This window comes from Ursus arctos, unplaced genomic scaffold (assembly GCF_023065955.2).
Source record: "Ursus arctos isolate Adak ecotype North America unplaced genomic scaffold, UrsArc2.0 scaffold_26, whole genome shotgun sequence".
NCBI lineage: Eukaryota > Metazoa > Chordata > Mammalia > Carnivora > Ursidae > Ursus > Ursus arctos.
Genome location: NW_026622941.1, coordinates 39,414,860 through 39,431,410, shown reverse-complemented (window position 1 = coordinate 39,431,410; position 16,551 = coordinate 39,414,860). Strand labels below are relative to the sequence as shown.

The window sequence follows — 16,551 nt, the reverse complement described above, 5'->3', positions numbered from 1 at the left end:
TTTATTTATTTGACAGAGAGAGACAGTGAGAGAGGAAACACCAGCAGGGGGAGAGGGAGAGGGAGAAGCAGGCTTCCCACCCAGCAGGGAGCCCAATGCGGGGCTCCATCCCAGGACCATGCTTAACGGCTGAGCCACCCGGGCGCCCCCAACCGGGTCTCAACGTTAACTATACTCCCATGGGCTCCTTATTGTTAGCCATGTTGTAACTAAATAGGAGACTCTACCTATAGGCCTAACTAGAACGTAGTTCCTCTGTCTCCATCTCCAAAGGCGTGTGTTTGTGAAAGAACTAGCAGGGTAGGACAAAGCATAGGAGTATCGTTTAAGTACGATGCCTTACATGTGTAATGAGAAAGCTGTGCACAAACACTAGGGGAGCTCTGTCGCTATGAACTTGAACAAACTTCATCACCTTTCTGGTTTCTTAGTTTACTTATCTGTAAAGAAGAGTAGAAGCCTGGAAATAGGGGAAGAGCATGGATTCCAAAGTTAAGTGAACCTGGAGTTGAATCCCCGCTTCATTCTTTTAATTATGTTGCCATTGAAGGCATAGTTAAACAGTAAACTGATGATAAAACCCGCCTCATACTGTTATGAGAAGTAGGTAAAATAAATAATATAAGTGTCCAGCACAGAGTGGGGCACTTTGAAGATTCTCAGTAAATACTAGAGTTGCTGCTCTTAGAGTCTGATTGCTAGTTCCATTCTGTGAGTGGAGAGCCCTCCAGTGTTCACTGCATGAGTTACCTCTAGTACATCGCACACATCCTTTCCCTTCAGATCTACTTTAGGGTAAAAGTGGGCTTTTAAAGGCTGCAGAGTTCTAGGAGCAGAAGCCTATCTCTCCCCGGGTTACTTTGGGCCATTGTGTGTGATGTTCAGGGTTTTAGGATTATTTGGGTCTATCCTGAGGCTCTGTTTGAAGAGAACTGAACATACATTCAGAGAGAAAAGCCAGACCTACAGACCCGTGGTATTCAAACCAAAAAGCTGATGATGGGAAAATGGGAAGGGAGAGGGCATTAGACACTTCCTGGTATCTATCTAAACCATCCTAGAAGTTGTAAGGTTTGGGTTTTTTGGGGGGGTGGGGCTGGTGAATTATGAACCATAAGACCAAAGAGAAACGAAGTAAACATACAATTTGGGGTAAAGAAAGCTCAGTGAAGAGGGGGGACTAGGAGGAAGAAAGAAGCAAAACTGGGAAAGTAGCCCAACAAATGGCCAGATTCCAAGGGCAAGAAAATGAGGAAGCCAGGATCCTATTAGGAATGTCGAGAAAGCAGGTGCCACAGCCCAGGTGATACCATCCTTCCAGGAGGACTCTATAATCCACGTATGGGTTCATCTGGAGTTGACACAATAACTGGGGGTTTTTCCTGCTGGGCCAACATTGCCAAAATGTCCTCCTAAATCTGGATAGTACCGCATAATGAATTGTCCCACCCTCATTGTGAAACACTAGGCCACTTCTGTAACCCAACCGTTAGTTTGTCTACCTGTAAAATGGTACTAATCTATCTCACAGATTTTTTTATTTTTTTGTAAAAACGCTTTTCCACAAACGGTACAGTATTTGTTGTTACTGTAGTTTCTAGTGACAATTAAGCACTATCGATAGCTGAGGAAACCCTTAAATTCCTTCATCGTAAGCCACAGACCATGATGTCTGGGAAGACCAGCATATTCCAAGGAAGACTGCGCAGCGAAGAGAACCTCGGGCTGGAAGCAAACCCACGGGTAACTCTCACTCCCGCGGACTCAGATGTTTGGAGAACCACATTGCCCAGCAGAACCCTCGGCCCGGGGCCGACGCTCGCGCGGTGCATTATGGTATTAGTAGTTCTCAGGCCCCAGATGTCAGCCCGCGCCGCGCTGCATCAGGAACTCGCCTTCCCAGCTTGCCGCGGGGCCGGGGAAGCATCTCGGCGACCAGGAAACGGGAAAGATGGCGACTGCTCGGCGACGTTGAGGCCGCGTTGGGCGGTTCAGACTCAGAGTGGTGAGTCCCGAGCGATGGAGGCGGTCCCCACGAGCTTGCAGAGAGGGCGAGAGTGGGGGCACGGCGGTGGCCCCTGCCTCCGGGACGAGGCGGGGAAGAACGCTTCAGGGTAGAGGCACGAGCCCGGAGACCTCTGGCGGGCTGGAGCGAAGGGGCGCGGGCCCCAGGGCGGAGTGTTGGCTCCTGGGGACACAGGCCAAGTCTCTGGACGATGTTACGGCCAGACCTTTGCCCATGAGCACGCAGCACCTGTGATTCCCTCCATCCGAGCTTATTCCTTCATGTTTCGAGTAGCCCTTGCTCCAGCCAAACTGGAACTTTGGCTTTTCTCCCAGAATCAGTCATGCTTTCCCGCCTCTGCGCTTCCTGTATTATTTCTTTTGCTGGGAATGACTTTTTCCGCATCCTCAATTACACATCTTCAAATTCTACCTATACTTAAATGCTCAAGAGCCACTTCCTCCAGAGATCTTTCCAAATCTGCTTTTGCAAATGAAAGGAAACTTCCTTGAATTCCTATGATATTTCATCTGAGCCTTCCTCTTGGTAAGTGCCTCATACCCTCTATTGTTCTGTAATCTTCCTTTGGACAGGATCTTCCGGATTTCTTTTCGTAACTCAACACGACATCTAGCACGGTGTCTCGCATATAGTAGATGCTTGATAAATACTTAATTGGATGAGAAAAAGAAATCTGCCCCTACCCTGTAAGAACTGAGGAACTCAAAGACCTGGGGTTTGCAGGGAAGGCTGCTGGGAAGCGATGACCAGGGTAGGCATGGTTATCAGGCCCTTGTAATAAGTATAACCTATAATAAAAGTTGCCCATATTTACTGTTTACTTATTCTCACTTCTCATTCTCTTCTAAACCCACTCCACTCAGGCTTCTACTTTCTCCAGGCCGTCAAAACAGCTCTTGTTAAGGTCACCAACCATCTCCATTTTTCCAAGTGCGCGGTTCACTCCTCTGTCTCCTAGTCTTTTTCCATTTGGCAAAGTTGACCACTGTCTCCTTGAAACACACTTTTGGCTTCTGTGATGTCATACTTACTTTTCCTCCCCTTTTCTTAATGGTTGTTGCTTCTTTTGCTCTTCCTTTGCCCGACCTCCAAGTGTTCCAGTGTTCCAGAGCTTAATCCTGGTTCTCTTCTCTTTCCTTCTTTATACTGCCTACTTAGGTAATGTTATCTAAATAATATTTTGGCTTTAAAAGCCATGTATATATCGATGACTCAAAATTTTGTCTCCAGGTTCTCCTGAGTTCTAGAATTGCATTTTCAAAATGAAACTTTTGATATCCTCCTAAATCGGTTCCTTCCCCAGTCATTTCTGGTCACTAATGGCACCATGAACCATTAGTTTGGTCAAACCCTAAGTTCGGAGCTATATTTGTGTCTCCTCTTTCCCTTTCTCCCTTCATCAGCTCTGCCTCCGAGTATATCCTGAAGCTCTCTACTTCTTTCCATCTCCGTTGCCACTTTCCTAGAACAAGCTACTGTCATCTCTTGCCTAGACTACTAAATGGCATTCTCAGTGGTTCTGTTTCTCCTCTTGCCTCCCTGTTCTGCATTTTCTTGCAAGTCACCAGATTCTTTAAAAATATAAAAATAGATCACATCACTTCCTGTTTAACATCCTTTAAGGTTTCTGTTGCTTTTAGGTTGAAATCCACGTTCCTTTTCCCTGGCCTAAAACAGATTTCCATGATCTGACTCCTGTCTCCCTGAACTCCTCTTGAATCAGTCTTTCCTCTGGGTCACTGTCACTCAGCCACACGAGTCTGTTTTTAATTGGCAAACATGCTGAGCTAGTTTTTGCCCCAGTGCCTTAGTACTTGCTGTCCCATCTACCCCACAAGATCTTTTCCCTTATCTTCTCAGTCTTTCCCATCGTTCAAGTCTCAGCTGACCTGTCATCTAAAAAATTCTTTTCCTGAGCCCTCTCTTGTTCCTACCCCTCCCTGTCATATCCACCCTGTTTTATTCTGTTTATTAGTTCTCATGACTATTTGAAATTCCTTTATTCTGCTTGTTATCTGCTTCATTGGAATGTAAGTGTTATGAGATCAGAGACGTTGTTTACTGCCATATCTCCAGTAGGTAGAGCAGTTTCTGGCACCTACCAGGTGCTCAGTGAATATTTGTTGAAGGAGTGAGTGATGTCAGGGATGCTTTATAGAGAAGATACCGTTCTTCTGGATTGTTTTCTTAGGGTTCTAAGTAGAAGAGATAGAAGTATAATTGCATGATGTACTGATAGAGAACATTGTCGTGTCTCAGACAGCTGTGAGACACGATGGGTTGTCTTCACCTTTTGAAAGTGCTACTTGTTCATTTTTTTTCTCTTTACACATTATCCTTTCTTAAAGATATATGGCAGGAAATTACTTGAGGAAAGGAGACTGGAAGCGAAAGCCTGGGGGGCTGATACTCCAACGAACCATTGGGGATAAAATAAGTTCTAAGAAATGTATTCTTTTTTTTTTTTTTAAGATTTTATTTATTTATGTGACAGAGAGACAGCCAGCGAGAGAGGGAACACAGCAGGGGAGTGGGAGAGGAAGAAGCAGGCTCCCAGCAGAGGAGCCTGATGTGGGACTCGATCCCGGAACGCCGGGATCACGCCCTGAGCCGAAGGCAGACGCCTAACGGCTGAGCTACCCAGGCGCCCCTAAGAAATGTATTCTGAGTCTTACGGGTGATGGTGATGGTGATGGGGTAGAGGTAGGTTCAGACTTAGTGTCATTATAGCTCCTGGCTGAAGCAGATTTTGTAGTCTGAAGGACAGTTGATGGGGCAGCACGGTGTCCAGTGTCCCCCAGGCAGGAGGGGCACAGACAAATTCCTGCTCAAACCTTGCATGGGACCGGGTGGTGGTCAAGGCTGTGAGAATCTGAATAGGGAGTGTCAGTCAGGGTTCTGTGACCTTTAGTTTTTGGTACCTTTCTTTTTTTCTTTCTATTTTGAAATAATTATAGATTCACAGTAAGTTGCAAAAAAAAAAAAAAATGCATAGAGGTTCTGTGTACTCTCCGTGAAGTTTTTCCCATGGCGTAATGAAAAGCACAGTTCTTTTGATCTGGGTGAAAGTGAGTTTGTTTCTCCAGTTAAATTAGGTTTTCTTTGAGGTGCTGATTATAGTCCCAAATCTCAAAGTTAAACTCATTTTTTCCTCTTTTGAGCTTTCTTTACGAGCTCAAGAGAACTTACTTCTCTTAGCCATGTATGTGTCGACTGATCCCAGTGGGCTGGCAGTCTAATAGACTCCTAACAGAAGCAAAAGGGATGCTTCTAGAGGGAGAAGCATTACTAGCTTCACTAGCATGTCTTTTAATGCTCTTGCGGTCTAGTTATAAAAATAAGATATATTCATTATATACCTTTAAAATTAAATATACATGGGGGCACCTGGGTGGCACAGTCGATTAAGCATCTGACTCTTGGTTTCAGTTCAGGTCCTGATTTCAGGGTTGTGAGATCGAGCCCCGCATTGGACTCCGTGCCGAGCAGGAAGTTTGCTGAATTTTCTCTCTCCCTCACCCCTTACCCCCATGCCTGTGTGTGCGTACGCTCTCTAAAATAAATAAATAAATCTTAAAAAAAAAACCCAGAAATGAATATATACAAAAAAGGAATCACAGAGGGACAGTATGGTATGATGAATAAGCAGGAGTCTCTAGAGCCCAGACTGCCTGGCACTCTGTCACTTACCACCTGGGTGTCCTCTGGCGAGCTCCTTTATTTACCTGAGCTTCCGTTTCCTCATCGAGAAAGCAGGCATTCCAGTACATCTACCTGTTTGGAATTAAGCAGGTTATATACAAGCAGTTGAGAGCAGTCCCCAGTACATAACAAGTATCCCTCTTACCCGTGACAGATGGCAGGAGAGCTAGCTGACAAAAAGGACCGGGATGCATCACCTTCCAAGGAGGAGAGGAAGCGATCTCGGACTCCTGACAGAGAGCGAGATAGAGACCGGGACCGGAAGTCTTCTCCATCTAAAGACAGGAAGCGGCATCGCTCAAGGGATAGGCGTCGGGGAGGCAGCCGTTCTCGCTCGCGTTCCCGTTCCAAGTCTACGGAAAGGTGAAGTAACTTCGTGTGTCTTATATGGGAAGGGAGAGTACATTTCAAACTTCTTTATTCTTGGTTCCTCTGATGCCTCCAGTATTGGGACATTCGTCTTTTATATATTTCTCTACACCTAGTAACCCAGTAGCTCTTAAAAGTTAAGAGGGAACTTGTACGATGAAAGTGCAGATGTTCGAGGAGTATAGTTCCTCTCTTCACATAGGCCATGGCCCGTCGTTGCCATTAATGCTTAGTAGTACAACTCTGATCTGGAAGACTTTCTTAGAATTCCCTCATAGCTTCCCTTGGACATATAAGCCCCAGTTTGTAAGATATTACTTTGTGGAGAAAAGAGCATGAAAACCTGTTTAGGGCTGCAGTGAAGCTGGATACTCTTGAAATACTATGTGATTTCTTAAATTTGCTGTCTTTAGAGATCGAAGGCATAAAGAACGAGAACGGGATAAGGAGCGTGATCGGAATAAGAAGGACCGAGACCGGGACAAGGATGGACACAGACGGGACAAGGATCGTAAGCGATCCAGGTACCTGAGAGAATGGGAGTGGGATTTAGGAGAATGCTCCCATCTCTTCCTCTCTGCCTCTAAGCTGGCTCAGCATCATAGGAAAGTAAATTGTTCTTAGTGGCTCCTACTGGTAGCGATTGCAGAGCTGTCTTTTTTTAGAAGGTGTGTATCCTTAGATGCTACAACCAGTTACTGAAGTCACAAGCATTTAGGGTCAACTTGTTCTTAAAGGTTAGAAATTAGTTTGAGAGGGTTACCAGCCTGTAAAACATTCCCTTATCTCCATTAGACCATTCAGGTTTCTACCCAAGATAGACAACATGTGTTTGTTGGGATAGCTTAATGCCCCAGTATCTTGATCTCTTTCCCCTGGAAACTTTGTGTGCAAAGTTGTTTTTTTTTTTGTTTTTTTTTTTTTTTTAAGATTTTATTTATTTATTTGACAGAGAGAGACAGCCAGCGAGAGAGGGAACACAAGCAGGGGGAGTGGGAGAGGAAGAAGCAGGCTCCCAGCGGAGGAGCCTGATGCGGGACTCGATCCCAGAACGCCGGGATCACGCCCTGAGCCGAAGGCAGACGCTTAACGACTGCGCCACCCAGGTGCCCCTGGATGCAAAGTTTTTATTAGGCTCTGAGTGTGTAGGTTAGAATTCAGGGCAAAGGACGTAATTCCCTAACAAATACAAGCGGTTGTTTAAGATCTCTTTAGCTTGGGGGCGCCTGGGTGGCGCAGTGCAGTCGTTAAGCACATCTGCCTTCAGCTCAGGGCCTGATCCCGGCGTTCTGGGATCGAGCCCCACATCAGCTTCTCCACTGGGAGCCTGCTTCTTCCTCTCCCACTCCCGGTGCTTGTGTTCTCTCTCACTGGCTGTCTCTCTCTGTCAAATAAATAAAATCTTAAAAAAAAAAAAAGATCTCTTTAGCTTGGGCTTGTAGCAGTTGTGGGGGAAGGATCACTGGGGCTGCTAGAAAGGGAGCATGGGGATACAGAGCAGATACAGAGCAGTATCTGGGAAGGGCGGATTGGGGGGAGGACCTTGTAGACTAACTTCATTGTGTATTATAAAGTTAAGCAGGATTTTTTTTTTCAATGTGCACCTGCTATTTGGAAGAGATGATTTTGCCCTTGGTACTGAAGACCCACTTGTTTTTTTTTTTAAGATTTTATTTATTTATTTGACAGAGATAGTGAGAGAGGGAACGCAAGCAAGGGGAGTGTGAGAAGGAGAAGCAGGCTTCTCACTGAGCAGGGAGCCCGATGCGGGGCTCGATCCCAGGACCCTGGGATCATGACCTGAGCCTAAGGCAGACCCGTAATGGCTGAGCCACCCAGGCGCCCCTGAAGACCCACTTGTGAGAAAAGATTAGTCTTGGAAAAGGAGATTCAGGTAGAATGGGGCCAAGACAGTGCCATCGTTAGGTTTCAGAGCAGACAGTGACCATGCCTGCAAAGGGAGCTTCAGGGTATGATGGATGGCCATGGGCCAGTCCTGTGGAGTCATAGAAAAACTTCCATCCTCTCTGGGGCTTAGCCTGACCCTCATCTAGGGGTGGGGGTAAGATAGTGATATGGACCTTTCCTGTTCCTTTTTCTTAAAGCTTATCTCCTGGGCGAGGAAAAGATTTTAAATCTCGGAAAGACAGGGACTCTAAGAAGGATGAAGAGGATGAACACGGTGATAAGAAGCCTAAGGTAAGGGAGAGGAAAGATTTCTATTTTCCTCTTCAGTTCAAGTTCTCTGTTACTGATCTTCAAAGGGAGAGAGCCTTTATTGACTGAAGTCCTGTGGTTTATCTTCAGGCACAGCCATTATCCCTGGAGGAACTTCTGGCCAAGAAGAAGGCTGAGGAAGAAGCTGAGGCTAAGGTGAGAACATGGGGGTCTCTGTTGTCGGCGGGGCTGCTCCAACAGAACACTGCAGACTGAGGGACGCAAACAACAGAAATTAATTTTCTTACAACTCTGGAGCCTAGAAGCTGAGATCGAGGTGTCTGTGGGGTTGTTTCTTCTGAGGCCTCTCTCCTTGGCTTGTCGGTGGATGTCTTGTCGGTTCTCACACGATCTTCCGTCTGTGTGGGAGTGCCCCCAGTGTCTCTCTGTGTCCACATTTTCTCTTATAAGGGTACCCATCAGATTGGGTTAGGGTCCACCTGAGGAGTCTCATTTTACCTTAAACATGTCTTTAAAAGTTCTGTCTCCAAATACAGTCGTATTCTGAGGTCCTGGGGGTTAGGGCTCTGACATACAAGGTTTGCGAGGGACGTAGTTCAGGCCGTGGCGGGGTCTTAGACCTCTCCGTGTTTTCCCTAACAGGTGTGGTGCCTGAGCAGCCCTTGTTGGGTCCCTGCCATCTCCTCATTAGTGGTGCGATTACACTGTGCTCCTGTGTCCTTTGTGTACAGTTCCAATCTGTTTTGTAGCCCAAGTTCCTCTCCAAAGCAGAACGAGAGGCTGAAGCCCTAAAGCGACGGCAGCAGGAGGTGGAGGAGCGGCAGAGGATGCTCGAAGAAGAGCGGAAGAAAAGGAAACAGTTCCAAGACCTGGGCAGGAAAATGTTGGGTTCGTCTCCCTCCCCTGTGTAGCCCCCAGACCAGGCAGGAGAGGGTGGGATGGGACTGTCGTGTCACTCACGAGGTCCAGAAACCAGTTTGGTCTGGAGTTTGGAAGAGGGAGGGATGGGGGAGTTGATGAGAACACTATCTTTGTATTAGATTTCCACTTGCCTTGTGTCCTGGGTCTGCCCCTTCTCATTTGGTGGCCGTTGTCTGGGTCCTCCCCACGCCCTCTCTTTTCTTGCGCTGAGCTCTTCTGCAGCTTTGCTTTCATTGCTCCGCAGAAGACCCTCAGGAACGGGAACGCCGGGAACGCAGGGAGAGGATGGAGCGGGAGACCAACGGAAATGAGGATGAGGAAGGGCGGCAGAAGATCCGGGAGGAGAAGGATAAGAGCAAGGAACTGCATGCCATTAAGGTGCAGGCCTTGGTTCTGTGTTCATCCCCCCCCCCCCCCCCGAGAAATTTGGTTTGGCTGTTTGGCCATTCTGAGCTCCGCGTGTGAGGCCGGGCTGCGCCTCGAGCTTCGCGTTCTGTCCCTGGGCAGGAGCGCTACCTGGGCGGCATCAAGAAGCGGCGCCGCACGAGGCATCTCAATGACCGCAAGTTTGTCTTTGAGTGGGACGCGTCCGAGGACACGTCCATCGACTACAACCCCCTGTGAGTGACTCCAGGTCTAAGTGCTAAGTCTTTTGAACTAGTCCTTTCAACTGTTCCTGGAGACAACTGGCAACTATGGAAAGAGAAGATTCTGGGCCGGGGAAATTGGCCGGCGCGTAGTCAGCCAGCTCTCTGCGTGAGGAGGGACCCTGGCTGGGAAGGCGGACGGATCTGGACGTGTGGGTAGTCCGCCCTTCCTCCTGCCGCTGTCACAGCTTCTCTGTTTTTCTTCCTCTGTCTCCATCTCAGCTACAAGGAACGACACCAGGTGCAGTTGCTGGGGCGGGGCTTCATTGCAGGCATTGACCTGAAGCAGCAGAAGCGGGAGCAGTCGCGTTTCTACGGAGACCTAATGGAGAAGAGGCGGACACTGGAAGAAAAGGAGCAGGAGGAGTGAGCGGCAGGGCTGGGGGTGGTTGGCCAGAGCCCAGCGCCTACACACAGGAGCTGCAGGGTACTGATCCCACTTGCTCCTCACGTCCTGCTGCAGGGCCAGACTCCGCAAGCTCCGTAAGAAGGAAGCCAAGCAGCGCTGGGATGATCGGCACTGGTCCCAGAAGAAGTTAGATGAGATGACGGACAGGGACTGGCGGATCTTCAGAGAGGACTACAGCATCACCACCAAAGGTGGCAAGATCCCCAATCCCATCCGGTCCTGGAAGGACTCTTCTCTGCCCCCACATATCTTGGAAGTCATCGATAAGTGTGGCTACAAGGTAAGGAGGGGCAGATTGGCCCAGAAGACCTGACATGTTCCTACATTCCAGGGGAAACACACTTAACTTGGGAACAGAGAGCTTTGTTCCTTTGTTCCTCTGTTTGGTGCCTTCTCTGCCAGGGAGCACTCAGGTGACCCTGTCTACCCCTTTCTGGTGGAAGTATTGGCCTTTGGTGACCGTGTTTCCTCGCTGTGAACTGGCGTCCTCTTCCTGTGCTGGCACACGGGCCCACTCTTGTCAGCAGTAGCCCGGGGAGCAGAACTCCATCTGTACCCACTGCTCTCTCTGGGTCACTGCAGGAACCGACACCGATCCAGCGTCAGGCGATCCCCATCGGGCTACAGAATCGTGACATCATTGGTGTAGCCGAGACTGGCAGCGGCAAGACAGCAGCCTTCCTCATCCCATTGCTGGTCTGGATCACCACTCTCCCCAAAATTGACAGGTGGGGTCAGCTAGCACCAGTTGGAGTGGGTTTGGCTGGGTGGGAAAGGTCACAGTGGCAAATGAGCGTTTGGTCCCTCCCCTCCTCCCCCCCCTCCCCTCCCCCTCCCCTCCTCCCCCCTCCCCCTCCCCTCCTCCTCCCCTCCCCCTCCCCTCCTCCTCTTCCCCTCCCTTCTCCTCCCCTCCCCCCTTTTGTTCTTTCTTTTAGTAAGTTTTATGTATGTATGTATTTTTTTGAAGACTTTATTTATTTGTGAGAGAGAGCACAAGCAGGGGGAGCGGCATGCAGAGGGAGAAGCAGGCTCCCCGCTGAGAAAGGAGCCCAGTGTGGGATTCAGCCCAGGGGATCATGGGCCCTGGGATCCCAGGACCCTGAGATCATGAGCTGAAGGCAGATGCTTAACCAACAGAGCCACCCAGGCGTCCCTGTATTTATTTATTTTTTAGACAATGTTTATTTTAAGTAGGCTCCACGCCTAGTGTGGAGCTGAACACGGGGCTTGAACTCAGAACCCTGAGATCAAGACCTGAGCTGAGATCAAGAGTCGGATGCCTAACTGATGGAGCTACCCAGGCGCCCCTATTCTTAAGTAATCTCTACACTCAACGTGGGGCTCGAACTCACGACCCCATAGTCAAGAGTCTCGTGCTCTTCCAACTGAGCCAGCATGGTGCTCCCATTTGGTTTTCTTTTTAAGTCTATAATCAGAAGCCCCCTTCTTTAGTCTGGGTCAGATATTAGGGAATAATTGGATCACAGTATCAAAGAAGTATATGATTTGGTTGGTCAGGACCACTCCCTGAAGAACTTGGCTGTGCTGGAGTCTCTGATTTTTTTTTTTTTTTTGGTGGGCAGCAAAGCAAAATTTATTGAGCGATAGTAAAGTGATAGTTCAAAGCTCCCGAAGAGGGAGGGGACCCGAGAGGGTTGCCCTGGAGTCTCTGATTTTTAAGTGAGATCTTTGCATCCTTTTCCCACCACCCCCCCCCCCCCCCCGTCCCCATAGCCACCCTTAAGAGTGACTTTGTCTCGCTCCTGTTTGGGGCTGGATGAGAACCAAAGCTCACGGAACTGTGGGATGCCCCATTTACCACAGGATCGAAGAGTCAGACCAGGGCCCTTACGCCATCATTCTGGCCCCCACTCGTGAGTTGGCTCAGCAGATTGAGGAAGAGACTATCAAGTTTGGGAAGCCACTGGGCATCCGCACCGTGGCCGTCATTGGCGGCATCTCCAGAGAAGACCAGGGCTTCAGGCTGCGCATGGGCTGTGAGGTTGGTTCACCTTGCCGGCAGCCAGCCCGCTGGGCGAGGGCTCTCCGTTTGGGGGCTGTGTTTCTAGTTTCTGCCCTGGATGTACAGTAAACTGAAGAAAGGACTGGCTTGTATGTATGTGCTGTTACTTACTGAGAACTTTTGCACCAGGTGTTGTACTCGCACGTCCTTAATCCTACCGACAGCCGTGTGAGAATAGGTAGGGTCCCTCCCTTGTACAGGTGACGCTGGGGCTCGGGTGAGTAACTTGCCCAGAGTCACACCCGGCAGTGAGCAGAGCTGAGGTTCATATCCAAAGCCTGTGCCCTTAATTACTCTGCCAGACCGTGTCTTCTCGGAGGCGGGGGGGGGGGGGGGAGCTTTCTATAAGAACTCCGGTGCAGGAATTGTCTTTTGCAGACTTCTTACCATAATCCCTTTATGTAACCCTCTCCATAGTTGCCCTGAGTCCTTCTTCCGTCTAAGAAAGTTCCTTTGATTTGGCCTCTTCTAACTTCTGGACCTTATTCAGAGACCCTATTCATTCCTTTAAAAAAAAAAAAAAAAAATCCAAGGTGGCAGCAAGCGACTTCGTGCCAGTTCTTAGGAACTTTTGCTGCCAGTCCTAACCGGAGGTCGGGGTCCAGGTTCCTTAGCATTGGAGGTCTGTCGCCCAAGCGGGCGGATAGTTCACAGGCGGGAGAAGGAAGAAGGACGTGCTGGGGCCGCATGTGTTCCCACCGCGCTCTCCAGATCGTGATCGCTACCCCGGGACGGCTGATTGATGTGCTGGAGAACCGCTACCTTGTGCTGAGCCGCTGCACCTACGTGGTTCTGGATGAGGCAGATCGCATGATTGACATGGGCTTTGAGCCAGATGTCCAGAAGATCCTGGAGCACATGCCGGTCAGCAACCAGAAGCCGGACACAGATGAGGCTGAGGACCCTGAGAAGATGTTGGCCAATTTTGAGTCGGGAAAACATAAGTACCGCCAAGTAAGGCTGCCTCCCGAGGCTGGGAAATGGGGGCAAGTTGCCAAACCTGCTCTGAGGCCCTTCTCGTCCTGGGTGGGCCGGGAGTACCTTTCCCGGCATGTCAGTCCTCTGAAAGTCCTAGCAGTGGCGCCACTGGCTGTGCCCTAGAAAGTGGTTCCAGGGCATCGTGCTGCTGCCCACCGTGGGTGCCAGCAAATGCTCTCAGCCCTTCCTGTCATCACAGGATGTAAAGGACCTTGGTGAACAGGTACTGAGGAAGGAAGGAAGGGGGAAGGCCGAGGACATGATTCCCTCCGGTGGTGGTTGTCAGAGCTTACTCGCGGCTCACTGTAGGTTCTTCAGCCCAGGCTCTGCGGCCTGTGGCGATGGGGGTACGTGGCGCTGTCTGCCTGGGCCCAGGGCTGAGCTGCCTGTTTCCGTAGACAGTCATGTTCACGGCCACCATGCCCCCGGCGGTGGAGCGTCTGGCCCGGAGCTATCTTCGGCGACCGGCTGTGGTGTACATCGGCTCTGCGGGCAAGCCCCACGAACGCGTGGAACAGAAGGTCTTCCTCATGTCCGAGTCAGAAAAGAGGTACGGGGCAGCTGAACCAGGAGGAACAGGATGGAGAAGGGGCTTTTTTCAGTATGAGGGGTGGAGGGCAGCTGTCGGGCCGTGTTAAAGAGCTGGTTTGCTTGCTGGGGCCGCCGCGGGCTGGCGGGTCGTGGGATTGGTGCTGGTAGGGCAGGGTGAGCATTTCCCACGGAGGTGTGCCTCTGATTTTTCTCCTCTCCTCTTCTCCCCAGGAAAAAGCTGCTGGCAATCCTGGAACAAGGCTTTGATCCACCCATTATCATTTTCGTCAACCAGAAGAAGGGCTGCGATGTTTTGGCGAAATCCCTGGAGAAGATGGGGGTGTGTCTGGCAGGGGAGAACCAAGTCTGCTCTCTTTGGTGGGGCTTTCTCAAAATAGAGGGCCCCTCTAAGGCTCCTCCTCTCAGTTCCGTCCCGTTCTTTAGCCTCTCTAATCGTCAAGTCAGGGCCAGAGGGAGCGGGTGGCTGGATGGGGCTGACGGACTGGGTCTGTGCTGGGCTTCCCTGTGCAGTCCAGCAGTGCCAGCCAGAGCTGCCACGGGTCCTCCTCCAGGGGACTTAGCCAGGGACAGGTTCCGAGACTCACGTCCTGGCCAGATCTAGGCTCTGGAGTAGTGGGTCAGAGGTCTTCGTGTGGATACGTGTTTGGGAAAGGGGAGGGAGATGGGGGTGATCAGTGTCCTTTCGTCCTGGTGCTGGTGTTGGAAGGGAAGGGTGTGTCCCGTCCACTCCGCACTTGAACTTCCTTAAGGGTTTTGGTCCCTGCTTGCCGCCCACATCTCAGCCTCATTCTCTCTTTGATGACTTCCCATCTCTGGCTCCACATCCCCTGCCCCCGAGCTGCTTTACCTCTGACCCGACTCTGTCTGCCCCTGCCACACCACACCCTGTTCTCCGGCTTGCCTGTCCTCTTGCTTCCAGTTGCTCTCCTGCTCTCCCCTTCCGTTCCCTTCTACCCTGCTGCTGTGCAGCCCTCCCTCAGTGTCTTCACCCCCTTCACTTCTGTGTCTTTCCCTGACCCCGCTGTTCTTCCTCACCTCCCCATTCTCCCCACAGTACAATGCTTGCACGCTGCACGGTGGGAAAGGCCAGGAGCAGCGAGAGTTTGCACTGTCCAACCTCAAGGCTGGGGCCAAGGACATTTTGGTGGCTACAGATGTGGCGGGTCGTGGTATCGACATCCAAGATGTGTCTATGGTTGTCAACTATGATATGGCCAAAAACATCGAAGGTACGTGCAGGGGAAAGCAGCTTCCCTCCAGGTAAAGGGAGGCCGCTTGTCGGATGGGCATTCCTCACAGCTCCGAGTCCGGGATTGCTTGTCTCACTGAGACGAGCTCTGCTCTTTATCTCCCATGGGTTTGTCGTCCCAGTATGTGGGACAGCTCTGTCTTGGGCTGTGGGGAAGAATGGCGCTGGGCTGCTCTCAGTCTAGGTGTGGGGGGATGACCGCCGTCTGTAGTGGTGGGAAGAGCACGGTGGGTGCTGCAGGGTCAGGCGGCACGAGTGGGATTGACTGCCCTCGGAGGCGCGGTGGGGTGGCCCGGGGTGGGTGATGCCTGTCGGAGCGAGGCCTGGGACCCTCAGTGGCGTTCCTTCCCCTCCCCAGATTACATCCACCGCATTGGCCGCACGGGGCGAGCTGGCAAGAGTGGTGTGGCCATCACCTTCCTCACCAAAGAGGACTCCGCTGTGTTCTATGAGCTAAAGCAAGCCATCCTGGAGAGCCCGGTGTCCTCCTGCCCCCCGGAGCTAGCCAACCACCCGGATGCCCAGCACAAGCCCGGCACCATCCTCACCAAGAAGCGCCGGGAAGAGACCATCTTTGCCTGACACAGACGCTTCCCGGCAGCTTAAGGGCATGTTCTGAAGCCTGTTCTTCAGGACCCTCCCGTCTCTCTTTCCGGGTCCTCACTCTTACGGGGCCTTAGGAAACAATCAGACTCCTTGGCCCCTACCCTCAGGGCTGCAGGCCTGAGCGTGGGGCTGCAGAGGGAGAGGAAACTGCTGTGGGTGCAGAACCAAGTACCCCGGATTCTGGCCCAGCTCTGCCCCTCCGGAGGGCTTCGGGATTGCACTGGGCCTTCAGCTCTTGCCCATCGTGGGGCGGCCAGTTGGCGTTGCCTCACAGACGCAGCAAAAACCTGGCTACCTGGCCGGACCTCTTCAGCACAGACTCGACTGCGGGAGCGGCAGCAGTGTCGCCGTCCTCGGTGACCCCGGGGGGGTCTGGCACGGTGAGAGTTAGGGACCTTGGACTCTGTCGTTTCGACGGCCGTTTGCCCTGTTGGATGATGAAGCAAGGTGAGAGCCTTGCTTAGAGCTGTGCGCGGCCCCGCGCCAAGGGGCGCTCTGCACTCTCGGCACCCCGCACCCAGGGAGTTTTTTAGTAGACGTGGGGACAGGGTGAGCTGGCTGTGCCCATCTTGAAGTCACTGAGTGAAATTTCTGTTTTTTATTCTCTGAGAAGATGAGTTTGTATGTTCTGAGAATAAACACATGAAGACGAGGGGTGTGTCATGTCCTCGCTACACGCGTCTCCCAGGCTGTCCCTGCTGCCGCAGAAGACAGGTGGACGGCACGGGGCTCGGTGGGTTGACTTGGGGATGAAAGAAAAGCACAGCCGGGGAAGAGCCTCGGGCCTCTGCTCATAGTCCGAATGGACGGGAGGCCCCTTGAGGGGAGCTGTAAGAGCCGCTGACGGGATCAGAACCATCCTCCCTGCCGGCTCTGGCCTCACCTGGCTTG

The 16,551-nt window shown here is 51.2% G+C and overlaps 1 protein-coding gene across 1 annotated transcript; it reads left to right on the top strand.

Moving 5' to 3' along the window:
- The first annotated feature begins 1,862 nt into the window (after nucleotides 1–1,862).
- On the top strand, nucleotides 1,863–16,312 carry DDX23 (DEAD-box helicase 23). Its single transcript, XM_026501982.4, has 17 exons — nucleotides 1,863–2,005; nucleotides 5,883–6,091; nucleotides 6,511–6,621; nucleotides 8,203–8,296; nucleotides 8,405–8,470; nucleotides 9,025–9,163; nucleotides 9,441–9,574; nucleotides 9,704–9,816; nucleotides 10,066–10,209; nucleotides 10,307–10,532; nucleotides 10,835–10,980; nucleotides 12,077–12,254; nucleotides 12,987–13,229; nucleotides 13,652–13,803; nucleotides 14,016–14,124; nucleotides 14,860–15,034; nucleotides 15,413–16,312. Exons 2-17 carry the CDS (start codon nucleotides 5,883–5,885, stop codon nucleotides 15,634–15,636), a joined length of 2,463 nt encoding a protein of 820 aa, XP_026357767.1. The 5' UTR covers nucleotides 1,863–2,005; the 3' UTR covers nucleotides 15,637–16,312.
- Nucleotides 16,313–16,551: the final 239 nt, after the last annotated feature.

Coding starts and splice junctions, on each gene's coding strand:
- DDX23 (XM_026501982.4), top strand. CDS start 5,883: ATGGCAGGAGAGCTAGCTGACAAAAAGGACCGGGATGCATCACCTTCC. Junction 10,981..12,076: donor ACTCTCCCCAAAATTGACAG/GTGGGGTCAGCT, acceptor CATTTACCACAG/GATCGAAGAGTCAGACCAGG. Junction 14,125..14,859: donor AATCCCTGGAGAAGATGGGG/GTGTGTCTGGCA, acceptor TTCTCCCCACAG/TACAATGCTTGCACGCTGCA.